The 20729-nt window shown below is 40.8% G+C and overlaps 2 protein-coding genes across 2 annotated transcripts in view; one reads left to right on the top strand and one right to left on the bottom strand.

Moving 5' to 3' along the window:
• Nucleotides 1–2178: 2178 nt before the first annotated feature.
• On the bottom strand, nucleotides 2179–11970 carry LOC139735479 (uncharacterized). The gene is made up of 2 exons (XM_071646235.1): nucleotides 11940–11970; nucleotides 2179–7248 (listed from the first exon to the last, which is right to left on the bottom strand). Exon 2 carries the CDS (start codon nucleotides 7226–7228, stop codon nucleotides 2444–2446), a length of 4785 nt encoding a protein of 1594 aa, XP_071502336.1. The 5' UTR covers nucleotides 7229–7248; nucleotides 11940–11970; the 3' UTR covers nucleotides 2179–2443.
• A 2084-nt stretch (nucleotides 11971–14054) lies between these two features.
• Nucleotides 14055–20729, top strand: part of LOC139735501 (uncharacterized) — a 39719-nt gene continuing 33044 nt past the window's right edge. The window contains exon 1 of the mRNA XM_071646257.1: nucleotides 14055–14234. The gene's annotated coding sequence lies outside the window, so the exon portion shown is untranslated. The remainder of the gene's footprint in view (nucleotides 14235–20729) is intronic.

Below are 20729 nucleotides of genomic sequence, written 5' to 3'. Positions count from 1 at the left end.
AAATACAATATATAACAAAAGCAAGGGAACGAATAACAAGCCCTATTTCATTTCCGATCTAACAGACATTTAGGTGTATCAGAATCTGTCTTTTGTAATAAAGAACCTTCAAAACAAAAAAATGAACTTGATTTGATTTCAGATTATTGTATAACAAGAACGCAAGTTCTACTCGAAAAACATGCGTGACACACAGAGAGAACACACGATTATATGAAGCGTTCACTCGTGCAGAGACACTCTAAATGCTTGTTCCGCTACATATTTTCGAAAGCGATCCGCATTTCATTATAACGGAACACATTTCATTTGTTTTTCTTTGTCAGTGGCGCTCGGAAGAGACTTCGTTATTACGAAAATTTCGCTATAACCGTGTTCGTTATAAGCAGATTTTGTACCATAGACTTTAATGGCGATAATTTTGGGACCAGAAGTTTTACTTCGTTACAACGAAATTTCGTTATAACCGTGTTCGTTGTAACGGGAGTGCACTGTACATTATTTTTAACAAGGCAGCCATAAGCTTGGGAATAAATCACACAAGGCTTCCCATGCAGCAGGTACAGAAATCATTAGTGAATGCCAGTTACATTTTAAAGACAAAGTTACTGTCTACAACCAAATCATCCTAACGTTATGACCACACACTTTTTTTCAAGACATCCACGAACCTTAACTACCACTGTCTATACCATTATTGCTGCATATCACAAGTATCTTTTTATTGCATAGTTACAGTACATTATGTCATTTAATTAATATTAGGTGTATGATTAATAATTTCAACCATATTACAAGGGGACAAATATCATTGAGATTGAGTTATTTTATAAAGCCACACACATATGTTGCTCATATGGTATGGTACCAGCAAAAAGAAACAAGAGACCTGGGGGTCACGCGCTCACCTGAGTATCAAAAAAGTTCAAAAAAAGTTCAAAAAAAAGACTTAATGCCCTATCATTTTATATTAGAACTAGAGAAAAAATATTATTTAATTCTCATTAATTTAGTATGTTTGGACCCCTGAGGCCCTCAAGGAAAGCATTGTGTCCATTCAAACACTTTGAGATCTTATCCCTATGGGAATGCTACTTGACAAGTTTGGTGAAAATCCATTATGTTGTTTTCAGCAAGAAGATGAAAATTTAGGCCTGCATTTGGACATCCCCCCATCCCATCCCACTTCCTTGGGTCCCAATGGGGTGGGGGGGGGGGAGGGCACCCCTGATTCTCCCATGAACAAATTGGAAACAACAGTCATCAATATACTGACTCATTGTATTAACTTAGCTTAATCACTTACAGTTCCAGAGAAAAATCTGTAAAGATTCCTTACAGGAGGGGAGGGGTGAGACCCCTGGGGCATGGTGCCCATTTGATGGAATTGAGATTCTATCCCCCTAGGGATGCTACCTGCCAAGTTTGGTGAAAATTGGTGATAGGGTTTTCAAGAAAAAGATGAAAATTTACAATTTGGGTCCAAGTTTAGGCCCCCTGGGGCCCCCCAGGTGGAGCATGGTGCACATTTGATGGGAATGAGATTCTTTCCCCCTAGGGATGCTACCTGCCAACTTTGGTGAAAATTCATAATGGCATTTTCAAGAAAAAGATGAAAATGTACAATTTGGGCCCCATTAGGACCCCTCCCCACCCCCCTCCCCTGGGTCCCAAGGGGGGCACCCCTGATTCCGCCATGAACAAATCTGAAACTACAGTCATCAATGTATTAATTCATAGTATTAACTTAGCTCTATCACTTTTGGTTCTAGAGAAGAAGATTTTTTAAGATTCCTTAATTTTGGGGGGTTTGGGCCCCTCTGGGGGCCCCCCAGGTGGGGTATGGTGCCCATTTGAAGAAATTGAGATCCTATCCCCTAGGGATGCTACCTGCCAAGTTTGGTGAAAATCGGTCATGGGGTTCTCAAGAAGAAGATGAAAATGTAAAAGTTTATGCACGATGGACGACACACGACGCACGACGCACGACAGACGCCGGACGAAGAGCGATCGCAACAGCTCACTTGAGCCTTCGGCTCAAGGTGAGCTAAAAAAAGTAAGGAATATTGAAGCAATAAATGAGAACTAGGAAAAGTTACTTCTGGCAACAGAATGAGAAACAAATATAATACAATCAAAAAGACAAAGATCGTACATAAAGGCAAAAATGGGCTAAGATTGAAACTATGTTCGAAGAATATTTGGCAATAAGGAATTAACTTCCCAGGTTTTAGTCCATGCTTACATAACATAGGCCTATGAATTTGTGGCTTGCTGATATCTGGTAAATCATCCCTCTATTAGCAAATCATACCTCTGTTCTAGTCCTTTATTCATGCCTATTTCAAAAGAGTAACTCTGTAGAATTTCAAAGCTGTAAGACAACAGAGCTCTGCAAGACAACATAATGGTTAACAACAAAATATCAGTGTCTTGTTGAGATTTAGGGAGGAACTGATCGGAATGGGTCGTCTTTGTCCATGTGCTCCTCCTTGTAGTGCTGGTTGACTGCACAACGAGAGTCACTGTGAAAACTGCAGAGTTGGCACTTGAGGGGTTCGGACTCCTTCTTTTGGTGTCGACGCATCTTTCGTGGCTCTGCTGTGTGATAGTCACAGAACCAGCAGCACAGAACGGTGCGCCCCGACTCGCGCAAGACCTGGCGGCTACACTGAAGCACTGTGTCACCACATTTCACTATCTGATCCCCAGTCACCTGTGAAGGAGTGGTAGCTGCACTGCTAGATGGTGCCGTCTGAGCATTGCTGGTGTCCGGTGCAACCAGCTCTAGTGGCAGGTACTTGTCACTCGTGTTGCCAATGATTGCTCGGCTGGTCACAACGGTTGATGTTGTTGCTGTCATGGAAGTGGAAACAGTTGTTGCAGATGGCATGTCTGGGGCTGAGCTGATGGCTGGTGGAGCACTACTTTGTCTGCTGGACAGAGGTTGTTCCGAGAGTCTGGGAGTTGGCAGAGGTTGACTGGGTTGAGCAAGCCCAGTCATAGGGCCAGTCATAGGAGTACTGAAAGACACTGTGGTTGATGTGTGTGGGATGCAGGATGATGAGACAGAGGAAAGGCTGCCCATGGGGTGGTGGGTCAGAGAGTGCTCACATGGCAGGGCACTTGAATACCTGTGGGCACCTGCAAATGCGGCACTATGACGTCTGGCACTGTGAGCCAACAAGCGTTGTAAGTTCTGCTCAAACAATGAGTTCTGTTCCCTGTTGGCCAGGATGCTGCTGTGTTGCAGTGAGCCGAGAGGCCGAGGCACCCGACTGCTGCTAGAACTTGCTACATCAGCTGTATGATGAGATGACTGCCCAACTTGAGGCATCCTCAGTGGTGCTGTGGGTATTGAATTTTCATAGTGCGGTGATGGGTGAGGGAGATGGTTCCTGGCGTAGTTGTCAAGGTGATCAGTAGAAGGGAAGTTGCGATGGAGGGGTGCAGGGTGAAAGTTGTTATTCACACCAGGAGAGAGTCTGTGCAAAGATGAAGGAAACCTTGGACTGTACAACACACTGTCATGGACATGAAGCTGGCCGTATGAGTGCGGTGAGAGCAGAGGAATCTCAGAGTTTGGAGCCGGACTGGGAGGCATGTACAGAGGACGGTGGAGAGTACTGTAATGAGATGGAAGATACATACGATGTCTGTCATGTGATGCAGGGGTGATGGGATGGTGAACAGGAGATTTTGGAGCAGAAATCATCGCAGGTGCTTGAGTACTCTGTCCCACAGCACTGTGACTCGAGAAATTTCCTGGTATAGGAACACCATGGATTCCTCCCACTGGGAGCCCAGGAACTGGTGCAGAATTTCCAAACATAATAGGAGGAACCAACGGGTACGGCACTTTCGGTCCTGGCTCATTTGTTGGGGTGCTAAAATTCATAGGATTTGGATGATTACCTGCAGTCACACTTTTCTCACTTGCTACTGGAAAGACAGGTACCTGAGCTGCATGAGAAGTGGAGATAATATTTGTATTCCCTGCTCTTGTATGAGGAGGATGGGTAGGTGGAACAGCTGGATGTCCTGTCCTCATGCTCGCTTGAAATTGTTCACCCATGTCTGATCTAGCTGTCAGATTACTCTGGAGTGGGACAGACTGCACAGAGGATGACGCTATCAGGGTATCACTCGTACTATTGCCGTCAGAAGGTGTAGGTCTCTCTGGTTGCTGCCTCATCTGTGCAGTGGCGGATGGGCGTGTGGCATGGTGCTGGTCAACACTGTTGGCAAATGGTGGATGGTGTGGCCTCACCTGTGCATTTCCAGTCCATTGGGGTTGCCAGACGGGATGTATGCCTGAGGATGATGGCATTCTTGCAGCATTCATCTGCAATTGGGGCCTCTGAGTTGCTGTATGGAAGGTGCTACTGCTGAAGGCAGTTGACACAGGATGGTTCTGAGTACTGCTTATATTTTGCCTATCACTTCCTGGATTGATAATCTGTGTCGAGACAGCAGGACCATTCTGCATGAGATTTTGTTGATTTTCACCAGCTCTTTGGGAGTGATTCCTTACTTCCATGTTGGGGGCTCGATTTTCAGGATAGTGTGACTGTTCATTTTGACTCGGAACTCCACCTGGAATCCTTGACACATTTCCGGCAACACTCTCCCTGGGAACTGGTTGGTTGCTATTTACAGCTTTACCACCGCTGCTGGGTGGCACATTTAGGTGTTCTGTTCTGCAAGTATTTGGAAAGCGAATGTTAGTAATCCCACCTTGTCCTACATTCACACTTGGTGACCGTAATGTATGTGATGATGCAGATCGTTGCTGTCTCTGCGTTTCATGGCCAGCATGAGAACTTGAGGAGTAGGTTATGGCTGTGTGAATGCCATGGTGTGAATTTCTTGCATGGTTGTGTGGTGAAGTTATGCTCTGAAGCTTCTGGCCAGCATTACAAGATGCCATATTATTCTGAGTTTGGAATGGAGTGATTTGAAGATTTCCTTGTGTACTTGCACTATGACCCTGGAATGCTGCATTCACCTGTGGTACACAGTTGTTACTTGTAGACACAGTACACGGGGACTGAACACTCGTCTGACTGGGGACAGAAACAAGGCCAGCCTGTTGCTGTCTGCTGCTTGCAACACTACCCCCACTCCACTGACTGCGCACTTCTGCACCAGAAACTTGATTTGTTTGACACTGAGTTGATGAAGCTATATGATTGCGAGTAGAAGGGGCTGTGGCTTGATTGGGTATTGAAAGCATCGACACTGTAGAGGATTCCGCATCAGTTGTGGAGCTGCCATGTGTAGTACATGTAACCCTGACAGTTTCAGATACTTGTGTTTGTGACCCGCCCATTGTAGTGGTCACTGTACCAGCTGCACTTCGAGGCAAAGGTGTGACAATTGCTGTAACGGCTCGTCGCGTTGGACTGTCTGACAGAGTAGTGGTGGTAGACACAGGCATGCCAACATCACTCATACCAAGGACTGCACTCACATTGTCATCAGACCCTAAAAGGCTTCCTGATGACTGGTCCATCTCTACACTGAAGGTATGCATTTCATCCATACTGTACAGACTGGAATCATCCAAACGTGCGGAATTTCTGTTTGGAGTACTACAAGACAAGGGCATGTTCTGGGATTGATGGGAAGCCAATCTGCTTCCAGGGGTACCTTGGATACCTCTGAATTGACTGACATGGCTAAAATTCCATTGTGGATGACTAATAGATTCTACCAAAGCAGCAGTAGATGAAGGAAGGCTTCTGTGTACAATACTGCTGGTGACCACTGGAACATTAGAAGCAGAACTGGTTTGTGAGGGGTTATTTGATCCAGATACTGAAGACATCAGAGTTGCTTTTGTCACTGTAACACCAGAACTGCTTTGAGGAATCATAGGTTGGACAAATGGCTGTAGAGTGCTTGTGGTCAATGAAGTTACACTGGAATCAGTTCTGTTAGGCTGTGGGTGTTCACGCGATATTCCATCAGAGTTTTGCCTCACTTGTAGATTGGCAGTAGGAGTACAAGGTACCTGCAGACTAGTACTGGATGGATGCTGTAGATTATTATGGTGTGAATTTGATGTTAAGATAGTGCTGGAACAAGATGAAGTCGGTTGATTCAGATATGTTTTCTGAGTAGAAAAATCATGATGTGGTGGTCTGTGCACTACAGCAGTGCTCGAGACAGAAGGTGTAGTAAGTCCATCCTTTCCTGGTGCAGAAACTTCCCGAGTTGTATGTTGAGTGTTTCCTATCACGGGGATCTGCCTTTCTACAGAGACAAGAGGTGGTCTCTTTTCAGCTGATGGAATTTGCGCTTGTTGTGTCCTGCTAGCTTCCAATGTTGACAAAGTAGTACATGGTGTCACATTAATGCTTTGTATCATCTGCACTCCATTCTGATCAGTCTGCAAAGGTGTTGCACATGTCTCTTTTGGAATGTCACTACGAGCATGAGATTCTCTACTTTTGTCTTTAATACTATCCACAGAAGATGCATCTTGACTTGTTTCCTGTGTAGTACTGGTAGCTTCACCTGTAGAAACTGGCAATTCAAAAGTTATGCCATGGTTTGCCATGAAGTCCCCACTGACACCACGTAAGATGTCCTTGAACAGGGAACCATTCTTGATCATGCTATACTTGTATCTGCATGGTTTTGTTTTGGTTCCTGTGGATGGTGATTTATCTTGCTTAGAAGCCCCTAATGAGTTGGGGCCTTCCTTTTTACTTGCGTGCGCACCAGTAATGTTGACAACCGAGGACCCTTTGGTCTTTTGTGAGTCTGCTGCTACAGTCACGGGGCTCCTGGAGGCACTCGAAGTCTCCGGCTGATTGACACTGACGACAACTGGCACCATGACGGGAATGGGGATGGGGACTTGCAGTGGGATGTAAGAACCATCTTTGCCTGGCACCACAGGCACTGGTATCGGCATTATCATGGGTCCTCCACACATCAGTGGCAGGGAACCACTGGGCCTCATGACATACAAGCTGTTGGCATCCAGCTTCGGTGAGGGAAGAACTGTGACTTCCTTTCCCCCAGCAACATCATTCTTGACTGGAAGAGCTGCAGAGAGTACTGACTGATGCTGGTCCTTTCTGATCACAGGTTTGGGAGCAATTGGTTTGAATTTCTTGCGACATAAATCTTCCATCGATGTATCTGGAGTGTCTCCATCATCCACGGACCTCTTGCACGCTGGAACTGCCAATTTCTTCTTCTTTGGTGACTCCATTGCACTTCCCAGGCAATCACCTACAAAAAAAGAATAACAAAGTAAAGCAAAGACTCCACAGTTAAACAGAATAGATAGGATCAAACAAACAGAAAGGTTGAGTTATCTTTACAATCAGACCTTAAAATTTGAATCATTTATACAATGGAAATTCAAGGTTTCACAAGTTAATACAAAATGTTGATATTAGTAGCAGCATATAACACATCAAATAAAGTGATTATGTCATGGTATCTCAGGTTTCCCATTGACCTACATAAACACATATCTACACCAAATTCATTTTCAAACCTGGTAATGAGGATTTTTGGGGAGACAGTACTTAGTAGCTGTTATGATATCTACCAAAACACAATGTTTTTGATATTTTGTTAACCAACAAATAGGAGAGTTCTGATTTGATGACATCACCACTTCAGCCACTTTGCACATAGTTATGGCCAGTCTTACTACTGTATAAGCCAAATATTTTGTGAGGTTTTTATTTTCGTGAATTTTGTGAGTCAGGTGCTACTCACAAATCTGAAGACACGCAAAAATATTAACTCTGATCCCTATTTGATTGTAACATGCACAAATACATTTCTCTGTTTGACCAGTACTGTACTCCACGATCAAGAATTTAACCACTCGCTAAATCGTTGTGAAGTCCTGATTTGCAAAAATTGGACTCGCTAAATATATGGCGTATACAGGATTTTCATGAAAACTTGTAAACATTGAAAAATCCATAAATTTCTTATTTGAAGTCTGGTTTTGAAGTTCTACCCTTTTTCTCATTTGATTTAACTAATTATATTAAAGTTAACTTGCACATGGTATGGCATTGCATTCAGTTACCGGTATATGATCGAGTGTCGGATATGCAAGGATTAATTCTCCGTATCACATATTCATCGCTAATGATCAGGTCCATACAATGGCCGTATGCTACATGCAGATGAATGAGGTGATCTTATTTTAAATTTTAAATATTATTATAAATTCTAGGAGATAAGTACACAAAAATGATTGAGCAAAGACTGATGGCATATTGGGACATGACTTTTGAAAACACTGTTGAAAAAACTGAGGATATTAATTTGGATGAATGGCAAGCATCAAAAATAAAATCACATCACAGAATGACATGATGGATTCCTGAATTAAGACACTGTTGCAAAGTCTCCGTACTCAGTCGCCACGTCTGCACTCAAGCATTGCCGCGCCGCCGCGCCTGGCGACACTCACGCCAGTAATCGCCCGCATTTCAGCATTCGCATGGGTCGTTTGACATCGCATTTAAATCCATGATTTTAGATATGATGCCTCGAACCGATTTTGCTCAAATTTCGTGAGTAACTAGGAAACTTGTGAAGCTTTATGGACATAATCAAGCGAATTGCCGCAGTCCTTTCATTTTCGCGTTGCATTGCAAAAAAGCGTGGAGACTCCTTATTAGGCCAAGTAAAAAAAGAAAGTAGTTTCTCGTCCGGGTTTTTTGAGCAAGGCGATGAGGGAGGTCCTTACTATTTGATATCTTACTATTTTTTCGAGGATTGTCAAAATGAAAGTAATATGTGTTTCTCGTCCGGTAATTCTGAGAAAAGTAACGAGAGAGGGCTTTACTATTTTCTATATCCAATTTATGAAATGAAATATCACTCTGTTAAGTGGTAGCTGTGTTATGAAAAACCAGGTCCCAAGTGTATGTCTTGCCTGCACTCTCAAACATTTTCAAACAAATAGATATATGTACCATACTTGAAATGAAACTTCATGCATGCAGAAATACATTTGCTTTTTCTTTCCATTACAGATGTCAAGGGAAATCGATGACCATCTTAATACTGGTATTTAGTGTTGTAATGGCATTTCTGATACCAGTGTACTTGCAATTCTGATGCATTGTGCTATTAATTGAAACAGGTATAAAACATGTCTTTCAACAAATGTACGACTGAAATGAATTCCATGATATTCAAAACACTGCTTTATTTATTATTGTGTTTGTGACATTTTGTGTCCACACAGCTGGTATAGTGTATGTATATATGCATTTCTTCACAGTAGTGTTGTAGCACATTCAACTGGAAACTGGCTTGTACAATTGCAGATGGATGTCAAAATGATACGATTTATGGCATTATAGCATTAAACAAAGATGTTTCTTCATGTTCTAAAAAGACATTTGATAATCACTCATCATTTGGATGATGATTGTACAAGTGGAAACTCGATATAACGAGATGGTCGGGTACGAGTCGTGTTCCTCGTTTTAGCCGATATCTCGTTATATCAGTAGGCATAAAAGAAGGCATAACATAACATAAAGACATTAATTTGCACACGTGGGACTACCCATCATCTTTCAATCAATACTGATAACTTGCTAATGTGTGTGAGGTAATTACTCACCTTTATGGGTAAGAAGATGTTTTTTCGCCAATGAAATCCGATATCAAGAATGTTTTTCTTATTAATTGTAGAATAGATGTTTGAATTTGTAAATCTACATAGCTTGCGATTGTGTGAAGATCGTCTGTGGATTGGTATGTGGTTATGGTATGGGTGTTGTGTGTGGAAAGCTTGAATATGGTCTGCACAATGCTGTGTGTGTGTGACACATTCTGTATGTACATGACTGCATGTGTGTGTGTAGATGGGGAATTCCCTACGTAGAAAGCCAATCACAGCATCAGATTGCCTCACACTTGCTAAATGTCATGATGATGTCATGTATACGGCCGTCCCACCACATTTTCTGCATGTATCAGTGCGCACACACACACACACACACATACACGTACAACACGCGGTGCTAGCTGTAGAGTGAACTGTCATGAAGAAAATGTGTGTGTACAAGACAGTTTTTGGCGCATCGAGCTTTACAATCTCGGACCGTGATAGCACAGGCGAAGTTAAGCTTTACCCGAAGACATTTTGCTTTACCTCGCTATATCAGGTTTGATTGGCTATGTTTTTCTTTGTTTGAAAATCACAAAATTTATCTCGTTATAGCAGTTATTTCGTTATAGCCAATCTCGCTATAAGAGTAGCATTTTACATGGACTTGTGTGGAAGGAAATTTGGGACCGGGAAAATTTCCTCGTAATAACCGATATCTCGTTATAGCAGTGTTCGTTTTATATACCGAGCTTCCCCTGCCCTGTATACCACACTACAGATGTTACGATTCACGGCCGTGTCCGTGAATTTACGTCGTAAAGAAAAGTATCCCGCAGAAATACGATACAAACCAGAATCCGTGGAAAAGTTATTTATTTTGTAGATACACCCATTTCATAATTCCACATTTGCTGGAAAAGTGCACTCATTTTCTCTTCAAAATACATCGCCATCAGATGCAACGTTACAGAGCAGAGTGTACGGGCCTCTACACATTCGAATGTGTTCATGCGTGCGATGGCCTGGGGACCCGATTTGGACAGCTAGCAAGTTACAGACACGGCCGAAAAAATAGTAAATATCAAAAAAGTCGATGCGGCAACTGAAAATCGATGCGGGCGGGGAGCGGGCTGGGACGAGAATTATGAATTTCTTGGTATTTTCAGCGCCATTTTGAAAATAGTAAATAGTAAAAAAATCGATGCGGCGGCCAAAATCGATGCGCGCGAGGACGAGAAACTGGTTTCTTTTTTTACTTGGCCTTAGGGGTGCCCCAGGAGTTACTTATAAGGGGGACGGGGTTACTTATAAGGGGGACGGGTTACTTATAAGGAGGGGCCCCCCTTGTGAGTGGGTTTCCCGAACTGATTCACATCACGTATACGTATGTGTATTCAAATTGGCCTGGCGTGAAAGACAATTTACCGTTTGGACATGCTGGATATAATCATCAATTTCGGTAAGTTTCATAACGTAAATTTGAATACTGATAGCATAGATATAGAGTCTTATTATTGAAGATTGTATTAGATGAGTTTGAGGTGACAAAAATGATCTTAAATATCAAAATTGAAAGCGATCAGAATCCGATTACAGAGCTCTCTTCGTGGTTGGTGGTCCCGCCTGTACAGCCCTGTCGCGACGTACCTACGTACAGCGACTGGGCTGTGTATAGGTGTTTCTAGTTAGCCGTATAGCCAACAGCATGACCCAAATTAAAAGTGCAGCAATGACCATCCAATCACTCCGGGTAACTCTGCCTTTACCCAAGCAAATACTCAAGTAACCATGCGGAGAGAAGTACTATGCATATATAGGCCTACTGCCACAATTAGACCCTCTACTATCTAGCTGTAAGTTTACTTCCAGACTCTAGTTAAGGTTTCTAACGTTAATTCTACTTTGTATTTTTTTGTACGAAAGGAAAGTGCATGGTCTAGACTCTATAGTATAGATAGCTTCAAAATTCCTTTTCAACACAAGAGTGTTTGCAAGCTCTTCATGAGACGTATGCCCTGCAATCTAATGACTAGTTTAAACACCTAGTCTAGTCAAAAGCATTACCAAATAAAAATTGTTACGTCTTTTGGTGGCATGTTAAAGAAACAACTCATCGTGTGTTATCAACCAACAGTCTATTTGCATGTATGGGACTAGCTACATCATAGGATAGCTGAATAACATACTCGATCGCTCGTATCAGTACGTCTACGTGGAGTCAAAATTATTCTTTTCTAGACCAGATGTTTAGCCGTGTTTGATTGTCTGGGGAATAGGGGGAGTTCAAATCTTGCCTCATATAAATCAAGTGTTTGGTTCTTACCATAATGACGATTTCAGAAATCTATACGACACTTCGTAGTTAGTCGACGTTTTGGCCTGGACAGAGTTCTAGCTGTCTTGTTTTAAACGCAGAGGGCGCGCTCGCGATCGCGAAATATCGACGCTCCGCAGCTCGTGTGGTGGTCGCGCTTGCTCCTCGATCTTTCGCGATGCAATTTGAGGATGAGAAGATTAGTCCCGTTTTCACGACCTCACGTTTTAGAGTGGCTGAATGGCTGGTACATGGCGCCCTGAGATGCTCAAAAACTCGATGCACACAATTCGACAGTGTACATCAAAACGTGACATTTCAGCTTTCTCTGCCTCAGTAGCTATGGGTATCCATGGGTAGGCCTATGGTTCAAAGAAAATCTGGGGAATTCACATTATTCGTAAAGAAAGAACTTATTGTATAGCTCCACGTTTAGAGCCAATCAAAAGCAAAATAGAAATACAAGGTGAATTAAAATGAATGTACCGGTATATTTGTCATTCTCAGAAGACGATTTTAATAAAGATTTCTCTGTGATTCATCAAAAATATCTTGTTAAAATTGTAGATGTTGGACCTATTAATATTCAAAGGGCTCAGAATCTTTCCAATCCATTAATTGCAGTGAGACAAGATTCACACCGGGGTAAAAAAGGAACTTTACTGCGAGATAATCTGAGCTCTAGCTCAGAATTAGGTGCTGAGTTAAACCATATCATAGGGATATATTTAAATTTAGGTGATCATCGACAATAAATCTTTAGGCCTACATATTGCAATAATGATCACAACTTTACATGCTCTCATGAAGGAGATATGAAAAATCGACCTATACAATAAAACTCTATAGTTTATTAATTATGATTGTGATGTCACTCGCAATTAGGCCTACTTACTAGATCAATGAATTTTTTCCCTCTCCCTGCTCTTAATTCTTCTTCTTCTTCTTCTTCTTCTTTTTCTCCTCCTCCTAGCTCTTACCCTCTGTCGTCAATGGGGGGTAAATCTCCTCGACAGTGGGTTTCTTTTTTGTATTTCTTTGTTTTGTTTAGGGGTTTCTGGGTTTAGTCCCTTAACCGTTCTTGTTTGTTTGTATTTGCTTTTGTTCTTGTTTTGTTTGGGTTTTTTATTTTGTTTTTGTTTGTTTGTTTGTTTGTTTGTTTTTTGTTTTTTGTCGGCTTGTCAGCCGATTTTGGAAGAGAAGTGGCTGCAACAACTCTTTGAAGAATTTTTTTCCAAGTTTTTCATGACCCATCGTCGTTAGGTTATTCCCCCCCCCCCCCCACTTAGCAAAAAGCTAGATCCGCCCCTGATCGTCATCATCTTTTAGCTGTCTCTATAATAACCCGATAACAGTAGGCTGATTGTATACAAATTACTTTACAGAGGATCTATGGCTGATCTGTATATATGAGAGATATTAAGGACATCTCAATGTCCCTTATGATGTGTATGGGGACGCATATCTTTATATTACTTTTGACTTTTAATACATGAATAGAACAGGTGAGATTATTTGCATATTTTTTTAATCTTCTTCCCTGAGAATATCATATTTATTATCTTTGATAGTAATAGATCTTTAGAGTAGGATACTGTCCCTCTATGTCTTCATTGAAACAAACAAAAAATGTTCATATACTAACTTTTTTCTATCTAGTGATCAAGCTGTGATTTCGCTATTGTGTGAATAGGCCTAATCTGTTATCTTTCCTTGCTGTGAATAGTTATACTGACTGGCTCATTTACGTCCTTTCGTAGAGTATCTTTTCAACATGCACTGCTATGCACAGGTGTACCCTTGAAAGTGCGTGAGACATTGCTAAGAAAGACACCTAACTCCGCAAATTGGCACACATTGACCTTTTCACGACTGGATGAGGCTCGCATACAGTACAGGATCTCTCGTAGGCTGCCCGCTAAATCGATAGGAGGATCAAGGAAGACGGTGAATGGATGTTGCGTGCAGACTGACGAATCGAGTGGTCGCCGGAGCCGTAGCGGGTAATGCACACACTAAACCGTGCTGTTAGCGCTTCCATACGTGCGCGCATTCCCACTGCATGCGCATGCACTCTCATCTTGTCGTCGATCCTACCTAGCCGTCTCTACTTATAAACATTGAATTGCATGCATGATTTCACTATCTCGAACTACGGCGAAAGGACAGAGAAAAACATGGAATTCGGACTACTGGAATTGGGAAGAACGGACATTTTTCCTAGGAATGATGTCAGTAGACTGTCCCCCAACTTCTGAGCACATATATTTTGTAACTGACAGGCGACATCTGTCATAACTGCTGGTAAGCATTCTTATTCAGTAGGCCTTAATTCTGTACTGTACTGTACTGTGTACAACTCAACTGACCAAACGAGCAAGAGATCGAGAGATGAGATGTCTAACTGTTAGTGTTAGTGATATATAGCAAGGACCCTATAAACGCCTAACGTTAGGCCTTTAGTTTTAATTGTATTAAGACCAGCTAGGGTCCATGGTGTAACTGTAGTTAGATGTAGCTACTCTGACTCTGTAACGACAAGACTAGGTAGCCAGAAGGCACCTGGTATAACGTTTAATGTCTAGATTCATAGAGTAATGATAGTGTTCATGGTGTTAGACTAATGTTAGAGGTAACGAACAACATTTCGATCATATTGGAGGGTTCTCACAACAAGCAGTTATCACACTCGGGGCAAGGCATGCCATTAACAAGGGTTAATCTCCTGTGTCATCTATCTCGCAAACCCGGTGCATGTTGCATGTGTTTGTTAGCGTCAACCACATACCTACACATTGGGTCATTCTTCTCTTCTTTTTCTTGTTCAGTCTGCCTCCCTCAAAACTTGAAAATTCTTGCGAACTTTGAATGTGTGTGTGTGTGAAACACAGTGGTTGAGGTGCAAGTACAGGTGCATAGTGGAGGTTCCTGGACAACTCAACTGAGGGATAGCCTGACCCTAGGCAGCTCGACTGGGTCGACTTGTTTAGGGTTGGATTTGCGATTGGACAAATCGACCCAACTTTACTTGTTAACAGATTTTTGCAGAATGAAACACATTTTTGTTATATGAATGGCATACATGTAGATTAGTCAAATGGTGTATAAAAGGTTTTATCGAATTTTAAAAGGAATTCCTTTCTATTTTCTCATGGATGTTATTTGTGTTGTATGTTCAATGTGTACCTGCAATTTTCTAAAGAGATAATTGACCTTGTAGCTGGTTATGTATAAACATTTTCTGGAATAAAGAAATGATTCAATCAATCAAAAAACTATTACAGCCCAGTTGCTCTAAAACGCTGGCGCACAGAGACGCTGGAGCATGGCGTCTGGTCAGGCTATTTTTTTGATGCTGTTAAGCCGTATTTCATGGTATTTCCCTGCTGTAAAAAGGCCGACTTTGAAACTGTGCTGCAAACGCAGCTCGCTCCACCCATAGAACTGTGTGACAGCCAGCCCTACTGCCCAGGAGCTCTGCTGCCTGGTATTCCGTTCGCATCCCATTGTGCTGGTATCAGTGGGAGCCAGTGCCACCCTGAGCGCAACGCGGTGTTATACAACTGATCGAGTGCAAGCAAAGGTGATTACTTTATAGACAACATTTGTTTCATTTTTCTCACTATGATGATTCCTCTGCTCGTGAAAATGTCAACAAGGATAAAAAACACATGTACCTATATGAAATATCTTCTTTTTTTTCTTTTACATATATTATTTCATGGAAATTTCTCAACAAATTTCACCTTACCATGCAGGCTGTTGTCACAAGAAAAAGTTCAGTCGCCGAGATTTTCAGAGCAGGGAAATAACCATGAAATATTGCTTCGCAGCATTAGAAAATGAAAGAAATTGCTTTTAGAAGTCAGTAAAACCTTTTTTCATACATCACTACTAATCTTATTAATACTAGTCTTTGCCATTTATGTGACAAATATATGTTTCATTCTGTAGAATTAAAATCTGTTACAAATAAAGTTGGGTTGAGTTGTCCAATCGGAAACCCGACCCTGAACAACTTGACCTGGTCGAGCTGTCCCTGGTCAGGCTATGCTGCAGTTGAGTTGTCCAACCCCCATGGTGGAGAGTACAAGTAACGTTAGATGTCTATATTATACACGGTGCAAGTAATTGCTGGAGCTGTTGTTTGTGTTTAAAACTCGAGTTTCAGTTTGACGACGGGCACATTGCCAAATGGCTATGTTTAGAACAGGTTCTAGTAGAAATATTTGGTAATTGTACACTAGATGCTAGTAGAAGCTCCGCTCTATGGTTAGCAAGTGAGAAACAGCATTGTCCAGCGAAAGTGTAGTCGGTGTATTAATATTAAACATTGTGCCGCTTTTCTTTTTTTAAAGCCTGTATGGTGGTTGTGATTACATTGCAAATGTAGTCTTAATCTCCAAGTTCAAGGTGAATACAGATCGTTTGCATACTACACTTTGTATCTAGACTGAAACTTGTAGCGAAAGATCAGTCTGCATAAGAGTCTATAACGTTATGTTCTGAGGAGACTACGTCTGGCTTTACGAAATCATGGAATCCCTCGCTCCTGTACAGACTGAAGGCATTCATGCCTGATATGGGAGTGGGGGTGGGGGGGGGGGGGGGTATGGTGATGCTCTTCCCACAGAAACTAAAGTGATTGGCTAACGGATGCATTTGCTGATGATCAGTTATCAGTGTGCTATTAGCATGCTATGAGCATGCTGACAAGCTGATAGCTGTGTCTTTTTCCATGGAAATTCCACCTAAATCTTTGATATTTCAAACAGCTGGTGAGTGTACTGCACAGTATCTATCAGATGTTGATTGTACTATTTACATTTAAATTTTCCGATCCAGGACTGTGTACGATTTACATTTGAATTTGCTGATCTAGGACTGTGTATGTGTAGATGTATATAAGAGGGTGAGGTACATTGTACCTCACCCTTTTTGTCCATAGCTCAGCATCTCCCCATAGTGGTGTCTGTTAGTATGAGAGGCTTGTCTGTCTCGAAAGAAAATCATCAAAGTAAAAAAAAAAAAAAGAAGTATAGAACTCCTCCGAACAGATAGATTTTTCTGTACGTGTATTATTGTACTTCTGTGCTTGCCATCATATGCCCAGATGAATAGTGCTTGCTCACTAGAAATTGTACAATGCTATGTGTGTCTAAAAAGATACCAAAAGAAAATAGAAGAGGCTCAATGAAGCTTTAGCCAGCTTCTTGAAAGTTTGGCACTCTGATGCTCATGGCATCCATATGAATGTATATTTTGCTCATTGGGCAAGAAAGCCAGTGACCAACCTCAACAAGAAAAAAGGTAAAGGAAGCACAGATCAGAAGACAAAAAGATAAAAAGGAAAAAGAAGACAAATAGAAAACCAAAAAGGTTGAAGAACTCAGTCCAGTCTTCTATGAGTTAATGATTCAATATCTTCCTTTAATCATTCATTTTCTCACCTTACCAATGTGTGCAAAACTCAGAAATTCACTTCCTTTTTTATATACATCTGTCATAAATGTGTTATTCAATATTCATATCAAATGTTGGAAATGAAAAGAAACAAGCAGTTACTTCTTCAAAGAGATATTTTTGTGTAAGAACACAATGAACAATTTCATATAATATGTAAGGAGTGAACACAATGGACAATACGTCTTTTTACAAAACTTGTGAAGGGAATTCTGACATGCTTTACAAAGATCCCCATTTCTCTGTGAGCACTGAAGCAAATCGAATGTGGTTTTCTAAAATATGTGCAATATATGTGATAATGTAGTTACACACACTGTACACATGTCCACCCTGATGTTGCGTGTTGATTGATTCACTACTTTTAAGTTATTGTTTTAGAAAGTCCAATTTCATATAATATAATATATATTTTTTTTTTTGGGGGGGGGAGGGGGACATATGATATAAAAATTTACATATATGTACATAGTGCAAGAACATGGGGGCAAAAGTCACTGCAGGAAAGAAAATACGGTGTGGTTAAAGGACAAGTTCACCCAAATATAAGATTGTGTGGGCTGAGTGAATGCAGTAATACTAATATTAGTAGAACACATCAGTGAAAGTGTGAGAAGAATCAGACAATCTGTTCAAAAGTTCAGAATTTTTAAGTCTGTGCAGCCATTGCTGGATGAGAAGACTACTACAGTTTGTGATATCAACAATATAAAGAAAATATAAAGAGAATTCAACACATTTTCATACTTCTACAAGTGTAGCAAAATCAAAGAGCGCTTTATTTTACCTCTTTCAGAAAGCAGGGGAGACAATGTTACAAATTGTACCCTTAATATGTGTCAGTAACAAGTTGAGGGAGTTTGTACGTTTCATTTTAAAAATGAATACATTTCGTGGAATTCTCATTTTGTGGAATTCTCATTATATTTCCTGTCATAATCATTGAACATACATGATATCACAAACTATAGTGCTCTTCTCATCCAGTGATGGCTGCACAAAAACTTAAAAATAATTCATAACTGTTGAGTGGATTGTCAGGTTTTCTTGAAACGTTCACTGATGTGTTCCTTTCGATATTGCTGCATTCACTCAATCCACACATACATTATACACATATGTTTGGGTGAATTTGCCCATCAAGTATGTACAGCTTTTTTTCCTTGTGTGTACAAGTGTGTCAGTCTGTGTTAGATGTGAAGTGTTGCAACATCATATCCTCTGCCGTAGAAAAAGAAAGCTACTCAATTTATCAAATTGCTAGAAAATATGTAATAACAAGTCAACCAAAATTTACCCCTTTTTTTAAAGTAATGATGTCATGCAATCCTGATGAATTTCCTTGATATTTGATGTCAAGGTCCATTTGCTAGCAGAGCGACATCCTTTGTCAAATCACCAGCGTATTATTTTTATTACGTTTTAATTATCTGTTACTGCTTGGGCTTTTGGGCCACATCTTCCAGTTCATAGAAGATATGCATATGTAGAGCATGTCCTGTAAAGCAAATATTTCATTTAAATAGATATGAAGGTGTCTACAGGTATTTACCACATTGTGGTGTTGTTTTTCATGCTGCAACGCCCCCATTTCCATTCAAGACATCCACAGTGTTTTAAGGGCCATTTATACTCTGAATACATTTAAATTTTGTGATTTCTCTTGACCACTTCATACCCAACCAGCAGACGGAATTATATTCCGATTGTCATACATTGACATTTTCAGCAATGGGAGTAGCAATGTCACTCATGGCTGCACATTTTCCAAGAAGTTACTGCAAGTCCACCACATGATGACACTGTAAGTGTAATCCTGTATGACATTATGCCAAGTACTGTATGATTGTTTCTCATTGTAAATTAAAGCTTCAGAAGGTCTGGACAGCATATTTTTCCAGAATTCTTATTTCAAGGTTTTGTGTTTCAGATGTATCTCAACATACTGGTCCATGGTTATTGCAAATTAACCCCAAAGAAATCTAATGCCTTTGCATCAAACAGCTTGTGTATGTATTATATGCTCTCAGCAGTTGATGAAAATAAAAGAAAATTTGAATTTTTCCATGTCTATCAAAGCCAGATTAAATTTATTCTCTCCTGCTTAGTACAAGTAATTTTCTGTGTGTAGATATGAGGTTTATTTACAATTGTAAATATTAAGGTTTTTATGCATGAATATGATGTTATATTGGACTAATGATTTACGCTCTCCCAGGTTGAAACAACTTGACGATGGTGAAAATACTTTCATTTCGTACTGCTGAAAATTTGGTTAGGCTTAGCTATGCTGAGCTCATGCTTCTCACGCAGAAAATGATAAATAATCTACAGACTGAATGTGATTAAATATCAGAAGGACTCGCTGGAGTAGTGTTTTTCTTGAAGGTCCTGCATTTGACTCAATTGGTAAGAGGAAAGCTCATTACGTGTAATCATCTTCTCTTCCCAGAAACTTCAACTCTGTGGGCTTTGCTGGGGTTTCCATGACCTCAATGCTTGACTACCCTAGATGATTTTTTTTCTGAGATGCTTATCACACTAAGACTGCACTATGTTTCTCTTTTAGACTGACAGTGTTATTAATGGTACACCTAGATAGACATCCAGGGGTTCTGGGTGATACATTTTGTTTATTACGTATGTTCACTAGGCTTGCTGTGTATATCAAGTTGTATATCAGGCTTTCTTTTGTATAAATAATACAAACTCTTTGTTTATTACAAACTGTAGGTGCCACTGTTTATACCTCCCAGTCTTGCATGTGCTCTTGGCAGTAAGAGGATAGAAGCTCAATATGCATTATATGATCTGATAAACCTATGTAGGATGTACCTCCCCTGGCGCATTGAAAGAACTGAGAATCTCTCATTCACAGTAGGGTGGAATACTATGCCCATAATATTGCAGGCACCTGATGACAGCCTGTATATCTGCCTTTTTTTTTTTTTTTTTTTTTTTTTTTGATAGTTGAACTTTGCAATCAGATTCAACTTCTCTACTAGTTAGATTCACTCAAATGCGTACGCAATAAAGAGCATCCGATCAGAGATTGTCAACTGAATTACAGTGTATTCATACTTTATGCACGTGTTACTTGTTCACTTTGAAGAGAAGACTTGCATGATATCCTGCAAAAGAATACTGGTTGAGTATATCTTTCTTTCAGCCGTGATGCAGTTGAAAGATAAGAACCAAATTACAGTAATTAGAACTCTCACCCACCCCCCCCCCCCCCCCCCCCCCGGCTTGTTTTGTGTAGTACTATTTGAGATACTGTAAAAGTTGATATTTTCGCGCGACTAATTTTTCGCGCTTGGCCGGGTCAGAAGAGTT

This window comes from Diadema antillarum, unplaced genomic scaffold (genome assembly GCF_040938485.1).
Source record: "Diadema antillarum isolate AM-2024a unplaced genomic scaffold, OU_Dant_1.0 seq00000581_RagTag, whole genome shotgun sequence".
NCBI lineage: Eukaryota > Metazoa > Echinodermata > Echinoidea > Diadematoida > Diadematidae > Diadema > Diadema antillarum.
This window is presented reverse-complemented; position numbering and strand designations above follow the sequence as displayed.

Coding starts and splice junctions, on each gene's coding strand:
- LOC139735479 (XM_071646235.1), bottom strand. CDS start 7,228: ATGGAGTCACCAAAGAAGAAGAAATTGGCAGTTCCAGCGTGCAAGAGG.